The sequence below is a fragment of the Boleophthalmus pectinirostris genome, unplaced genomic scaffold (genome assembly GCF_026225935.1).
Source record: "Boleophthalmus pectinirostris isolate CB_2022bp ecotype Guang Dong unplaced genomic scaffold, ASM2622593v1 HiC_scaffold_6, whole genome shotgun sequence".
Lineage (NCBI taxonomy): Eukaryota > Metazoa > Chordata > Actinopteri > Gobiiformes > Gobiidae > Boleophthalmus > Boleophthalmus pectinirostris.
The window spans coordinates 26,505,529-26,513,506 of record NW_026571447.1 but is presented as its reverse complement, the minus strand read 5'-3'; the positions used below and the strand labels follow the sequence as shown (position 1 = coordinate 26,513,506).

General features: G+C 36.3%; 1 protein-coding gene across 1 annotated transcript; it reads left to right on the top strand.

Moving 5' to 3' along the window:
* The first annotated feature begins 499 nt into the window (after positions 1–499).
* On the top strand, positions 500–7,254 carry tbrg4 (transforming growth factor beta regulator 4). Its single transcript, XM_020937454.2, has 11 exons — positions 500–569; positions 1,017–1,549; positions 1,957–2,277; positions 2,355–2,529; positions 2,615–2,772; positions 2,859–2,969; positions 3,054–3,198; positions 3,954–4,205; positions 4,873–4,984; positions 5,323–5,437; positions 6,738–7,254. The coding sequence occupies exons 2-11, from the start codon at positions 1,136–1,138 to the stop codon at positions 6,837–6,839; spliced, it is 1,905 nt and encodes a 634-aa protein (XP_020793113.2). The 5' UTR covers positions 500–569; positions 1,017–1,135; the 3' UTR covers positions 6,840–7,254.
* The last annotated feature ends 724 nt before the right edge of the window (positions 7,255–7,978 follow it).

Below are 7,978 nucleotides of genomic sequence, written 5' to 3'. Positions count from 1 at the left end.
AAGATAAGAATTCTTAGTGGCCAAGTTAAAGTAAAAGTAAATTAAAGCCGCACTACGTCACATTTATGTCTGCATGGTGCACAAATTATAAAAAATAATCAGAGATCAGTGACGTTAGTTGCCTATCTTCTGATATCATGGATGCCAATTGGCCACTAGTGGGAGGTTAAAATGTTTTGTAAACATAAGGAGAAGTAGACCTTATCCATGGATCTATAATAAGAACTTTTTAAGTTATCTTTTAAGATTTTATTATTCTTCCATGACCTTGTCTGACTCGACTGTTTAGTGGTAAACATTAAGAACACGAGCTTATAAAAGCTTATAAAATCACATTTACAAACAGAACGAGGATTCAATGTAGGGCCAAAGCATAAAAATAATGATTTCTATGTGGCCAAACAAACGACAAACGACAAATTATAAAGAAAAAATCAATTATAATACAAGTTTTTGAAAGCTCCATTTGTAGGTCACGTGATCCCACTTTGAAACTGACGTCATAATCATGCGACTGCGGCTGTCACATAACATGTGAACCGGTTTCTTCAAGAATATCACATATTAAGGTAAAACATTTCTTGATCTAAGGTATTTAATGATTACCGAACAGTAAAAACTAATGAGCGGTGTAGTGTCACTCTCTTAATCTTTGAAAGATGAGTTTAACTTTCTCGTTTCACTGATACGACTGTCGACAAGGTCAGGAATTAACCTGATGTCACCCTAATGACATAAAATATCCCATTTACAGAGAAATATTGATATTCAACATTCAATTCTCCAAATTCTAGTAGGAGCATGATCAATTAGACTTCCACTGTTCCACTTATGTTTTTGTTGCGGGAATGCTAACTTTGTTAGCCTCAATTCTGTCCTTTCATTTTATCTGCCACAACCGCTGGATAATTATAGCCTTTGGCTGCTGGGCAATAGATCTCTGTATTGTGACATTATGTTAAGCTTCTTTACTTGTCAATGTTGTTTAAATAGTTTAACATTTTGTCCTTTTTTAGTTTTGTACTGAGATGGAGAACATCGCCTGTGATCAGTGAGTCCTGTCCTCTTCCGTCTCCGTCTCTGACCTGTGGACATAGTCTGTGGACCTGTGGACATAGTCTGTGGACCTGCGGACATGTCCAGCCGGGTTCTGGTGAGATGTGGGCGCGTGCTGAGCCTGGTGTTGGCTCAGGCTCCTGCAGTCTCCGTGCGCCTGTTGCCCGCTGTGGCGGCGGAGGTGCACAGGTCCCCTCTGTGGGCCACTGCAGGGGGGAGGCTCATGTGTGAGGCAAGGACAGTAAAGAAAGAAGAAAATTTGCCTATTATGCCTGCACGTACCCATCTGGAGGACCTGATGGATCAAGCTGTTGAACCAGAGGACATACTCCAGGCTTGGGAGGAGAATTCAGGAACAGGCAACCAAGCAGGCAGTGCCCTTAAAAGATGGACTCATTTGGTGATTAAAACAAAGGGCAAGTTTAAGGAACAATCCCCTGAGCTGTTGGAAGACCCAAGACTGAAGAATATGATGCAAACTCTGTCTCAGCAGGTACTAGAGCATAAAAATAAGCACATTTCAACCAGTATACTTCATTCATCATAATAAGCTAAAGGCGGGTGATATGGCATACATGAGTTTAATTTTGTTGGTGCTGGGGCACAATTTTTATTATATTCCAATTGATGTGCACTGCCACAATAGTTGTATTGCCTTTTTAAGGTGTAAAAAATGCAATTCAGAAAGTTCACATTTCACTGTAATTGGTTAAATCACTCAGAGCCTTACAGAGGCTAACTAGAAGAAGAGTAGATGGGAAAGGTGCACTGAACAGAGAATTAGTGAATCATGATTGGCTTTGTTGGTCATATAATGTCATATCACCACAATTAGATTTTTTCATCATATTATCCAACCCTAATTAGAGCTGTCTTTCCCCCCTTTATTCTGATGCACAGGTGTCTTTAGTGTGGAACAGCACTCTGGTGTCTGCTTTACAAGCTCTGTGGATTATGAACCTGCCCCCCACGGATCCTGTGCTGAATTCTGTTCAAACCGAGATCCAGTGGCGCATTCGCAGACTCACCTACAAACAGCTGGCTCACCTGATTGACTGGGGTGTTGGGCGGAAAGTACCGCAGGATGTGGCCATAGTCAAAGCTGCTATGAAGCAGCTTGAGCTACGCTGGACTGAGATCTCTGATGTTAAAACTATCAGTACTTTGATGTCTAAAGGGGAGCAGATGGCTCCTACACTTCTGGACAGACTGGAGGATAAGGTCTGTGGAAATGCAGATGGTTTATGTAAGAACATTTATGACGATGCTATAACTTTTGTATGTTGTTAAATGTCTAGGCCTTGGAGTTAGCTGAAGTTTTCTCAACAGAAGATATTCGTAAAGTTTGTTTATCGTTGGCAGCCCAGAGTCGGCGCTCAGTCGCTGTTCTCAGAGCTCTGTCATATCACCTTCTACAGAAATCATCATCAGAGTTCACCACTCAGCTCATGCTGGATATGGCATTTGTATATGGTAAAATGTGCACAAAATATGTACATTTACTAATAATGTAATGTCCCACAAATTGCTAAAGTAGTGTTTATTTTTTCCCTTTTAGGAAAACTGAGCTTCCACCATACTCAGGTGTTTCAGCGCATGGCCTCAGAGCTCTTACCCAGAGTTCCTGAGCTCAACCCTGTTGAAGTCATCCGTCTCACTAAATCCTTTGGTTTCCTCAAATGGCTCCATCTTCCTCTGTTTGAAGCCTTTGTTGAGGTAAGAAACAACCTCTATCTGGTTTTAGTTTAATTGGTTTATAAATGTTATAAAATATATTAACTTTATAAAATTTCCCATTTCAGAATTATATTTCAAACTATGAGAAGTACAATGTTTTGCAACTCTCCAATCTCCTCATGACATTTGCTCGACTTGGTTTCCAGCCAAGTAAAGGAGATGAGTTCTATGCAAAGGTAGAATGTTAAATGTTTTATATTTTAACATTGTTCATTGTTTAATCATTAATCACTAAATCTGCATTCTTATTTTTCACAAAGGTTCACTCATCCCTGGAGGGCAGTCTCTCCACATTTGAGTCTTTCCTGCAGACAGATGTGGCGTGGTCTTTGTGTGTACTACAGCAGACTAAACCACAGTATCTGATCCCTCTATTACAGGAGCAACACATCTCCACTCTTAAAGGTGAGTCACATTGTCCCAGAAAGGCTTATTAAAGAATAGGTCATAAAATGTCATCAACAAATCATATATTAAACATTTAATTCTATATTTTTAAATGATTATCTATTGTGTGCCTAAAGTCTGCAAGAAAATGTTGTATAGCATTAAAACAGTTAAATTAGTCACAAGTTAGTCACATTAGTATAATTTATAGTGATAAAAAGAGTAGACAATAATCATTTGTGGGACATTTTATATAATCGGAGAACTGCCAACAGAGGTAATCTCCATTGTTTCACCAGAATGTGCAGAAAAAAGCTACTTAATGATGATGATTTCCTATAAATCATCATTGTTCTTGCTTATAACAAAGTGCAATACTATAACAGTTGTTTGTAAATATGGAACTTATTCATAATATTATTAAAATTATAATTATTCATATCCATAACAGCATCTTTGATCATTATTGTGATTGCAATTACTTTGTCAAATGATAATTGTGACAGCAAATTTAAATATCGTCCCATGCCTACATTTCAATTCCAATTTTAATTTTGGTTTATTTAAAATCTTTTAATTTAGTTAGTTTAGTTTTCATAGTTTTTTTTTTTAGTTTTAGTATAGTTTTAGTTCAATTTCAGGGATTGAAAACAAATACATTTAACTGATCTAGTCTACACTTGTTCCTCTGTACTTTTAGTCATATTTTTTGTCATCACAAATACTCAGTTTTCATATTAACAAATAAATACTTGTTCTTAAACTAATTGCAGATAGTTCCCCAGCTCGCAGAAATAACTATCGGCTAAAGCTCCTCCATGTTGCTGCCACACTTCAGTTAGAACATCCAGGGTCCTTCAACACAGAATCCTCCCAGAATGCTCTGGATGCCCTTCCACACCAAGGCCCCAGGTCCTCCCTCTCACCTCTACAGACCAGCCTTAGAGACATCCTACACATGCTGGTGGACAGCAAAACAGATGCTCTGCGTGTGGGTGTTGACACAGTCTATGGTTGGACTATTGGTAAGTCTGTTTATGTTTATGTTTTAGTCAGTTTATGATTGACCTGGGTATCGTTAAGAAGTTACCAATATGATACATACGTCGATACATAGACCACGATACAATACCAATCTCATTTCACTGAGCTTTTGATTCGATACAATTCCTTATGATATATTTCAAAACAATTTGATATGGTTCAGTAAAAATACAGGCTAAATCATCACTGTGAAGTCTTTGTTGTCTGTACAAAGGTAATATGAAATACACCAATTTTAGTCATCAAAACAGTGTTAACTGTATTGCATAAACAAGCAATAAAGCAATAAAATTGTAACGCTGTCACAAAATAATATTTAAAAAAAAAACCCTCTTTAAATCAAATTAAACTATATAATATATTGATATTTAAATATTTTTTGCACACCCTTATTTATGATGATGCGTATGTAAACTGCCATGCTGGGGGTGGAGTTTGATTATTGCTTGAAACCTGGATGGACCATCAAAAGAACGACAACAGAAATATCGCGTTATACTTTTTGAGTAATTTACAGTAGTTTTTAATTAGAGATGAGATTCTATTTTAGCATATGTTCAAAACAACAAGTGCGGTATTATCCATGTTTTTATATATCTCCCAACTCTATGTGTTACTAAATTAATACAGTGATTTTCCTTTGATCAGATGGTGAAATAGTTGTGGACAATGACAACAAACCAGTGAACCTGTTGCACTTCAAAGCTCCACATTTATCAAGTGGAGGAGGAGAAGAAACGTTACCTGCTGAAGCACACCGGTGAGTTTGTCATTATTATTCTTATGAACACTAGTTTATTTTATTTTTGTTTTGCTTTTACTTGCACCTTGTAAATAGTTAATGATTATGCATTGAAACATTGGTATGAGTGGTTTGTTATCAGTTACAAGTTTTAGACTTGGACAAACTTTTTGTTCTCAAATGAAACTACTTGGATATAGTAGTAACATTACAGTAATAATAACAAAGAGCGGAAAATAAATAGTAATATTATTATGTACAATATACATGAGGTAGGGTAATGAGATCCAGAGATGTGCAGGTGAAATTGTTGCTTAGATGATCTATTACATTTTTTAATAATTTATGTTTTATAGAATTGCTTTCTTGGCTTGGGAATTTCCAAACTTTTGCTCAAAGAGTAAGGACCTCTTGGGACGATTTGTCATGATGAAGAGACACCTGCAGCTCGCAGGCTTCATCACAGTGGAGGTGAGGTTCCGATAGTAACACTATTAGGGTCAATATTGTGATTTACTGGTCTCATATACATATAGAACAATGTGATAGATGTTTCCTGACATCTTTAATGTGACTCAAATTACTGGAGTTTGTATTATTGGACCACATTAGAGAACTGGGTTTGAACTGTTAATTGCTTACAGCAACAATGCTCGATTTTCATCACTCTGGAACTCATGAAAAAAGCGCTTTTCATACAACAATGCATCATGACCTGACATCACCTGCATTAATTCAGCACATTCAAGTCACTGCCAAATTTTCTCACACTACTTTGCATTTATTTACATAATTTAATATATTCTGCTCTCCACAAATCTTATCAGTATCTTATGAAGTATAAACCTGTAGTTTAGACCTGAACTTCTCAAATTCAGGTCATGCATTCAAGAAACTCATATGTTAATGGACACGTGACACATGTGCATTATGAACTGAATCCAAATTTTAAAATAGATGAACTGATTAACTGATGAATCCTTTATTATACACTTTGTAGAAGTAGTCTTCATTTTCTTGCGTCTCATGTCAGAATTGAGTTTGTTTTTAATTGTCATACCCATGTTATATCCTGTTGTGCGAAAACAACTTTAATATACTGCCTGCTGCCACAGAGATGTTCCAGTGAATGGTGTCTTTGTGAGGCAGAGTGTGGTGTGGTCGGGCCATCCAAACAATGGATATAATTAGAGCTGGGAGTCAGGCAGGTCCCTCTGCAGATAGAGTCCTGCAGCAGTCTCATCTAGGCCAGGCTGAGCTTTCACACACGCCTCTCTTTTCAATGATGTAGTATTGCATTTTTATTAGAGTTTGGGATTGTGTTATTAAACAATAACAAATCTCTGCTATACTGACACATGGCTTAATAGAGATTGAGATTGTGTCGGCACACCTTAGCTAAGGGTATTCTGTTTACATGTTAAAATTATAAACCATAAATGTAAATTTTAACATGCTATTTGCTGGAGTTGGCGTTTCCACAAATATATTATGGAGTCAAAGTGCTCCAGCTATTCACCAGTAGTGATCCAGATAAAAGTGTTGTTAGTGAATATAAAATAAATGATAAAACAATAGAGAATTAAAGGTACAAATTCTTGTAGTTGAATTTCGCATTAATGTATTCTGATATATTCATCACAACTATTAAGACCTGTTTCTGTTATGTGTACTTTTTAAAATAATTTTCATCCTAGGTTCCTACGTGCTTTTATTAGGACCAAATTTCACAAAGCAGTCACTGATGTTGTTCATTCTCTTCTTTTTACAGGTGCCATATTACGAATGGTTGCAGCTGAAAAGTGACTACCAGAAACTGTCATATTTAAAGGATAAAATTGGGAAAGCTGTGGCAGAAGACATGGCCAAGTGAGATGGACAGAGATAGTGCAGGCTCAGCTAAATTAGAGCTTCCCCGACTCAATGGGGACCACAGGGAATACACACAAACGCCCACGCTCACAGCATTGCAGAAAAATACCGGCTCATATTTTGTTAAGGGAAGAAATATAAATATATATATGGTTTTGGTTCCCCTGGCAACGTGTGGGGCTTTCCCTGTTTCCATAGAGATGATGAGCAAGAGGTTTAGGAGGCAAAGAGACCGAAATAAACACAACTGCAAGTAAAAATTATCTTATCAACTTCTGCAAGAAAGTCAATGCAGAATCCTGTAGGTCACTGGAAAAGCTCGATCTTCATTTCTTGGATTGTTAAACTATCAATATAAACATGAATTGAAAGCACTGACTGTATGATGAAATAAAACATTTTATTGCATTTCTGAAGATGGATTCTGTCGTTGTGTATCAGGCATATGAATACTGAAATTAAAAATGAAGTACAAGAATTTGCTTCACAATAGAGGTGAGCAATATACTGTTATAATTCATGATATTGTGAATGTTTTCATATAAAATCTGAATATTGGATTTATTGTTTGTAGTAGGAAACAATGTCCAAATGCAGCTGAAATGTTTTGTAATTTTTTCAAACAAGCCTATTAATTCGTATTATTCATATCTTCTGTGGGTAATTTCATATTTGTCTTGAAACTTAATTAAGGTTTAAAAATCAGTTTTAATACATCTACAAACAGCACATTTTTCTGTTGCATTGCCAAAAAAAATCACTCCTACTACATTTATTACTACACTAAAATACTGAGATAAGTGTTTCTGTCAACATCGCCCACCCCATTTTAGACTATTCACAAATAATCTTTATTTAACATTTTAGTAATACTTTATATTAATGTGATGTAACAAAGACATTTTTAAATTTATTTATGTAAAACAAGGACGGTGCACAGAAAACATTAAAGATGCTCTGTGCCAGATTTAGCTACAAGCTCCTTTCCATCTGCAGTCCTTGGGCAGGTACAAGAAGTGTGATAGGTGACAGGTGATGTGATAGTGAGAAGATTCTTTACATTTTCATCATGTTGAAAATCATGAAAAGGGCATTTGAGATACATTAAACAATAATTTTCACATTCTCAGGAGCTTGTTG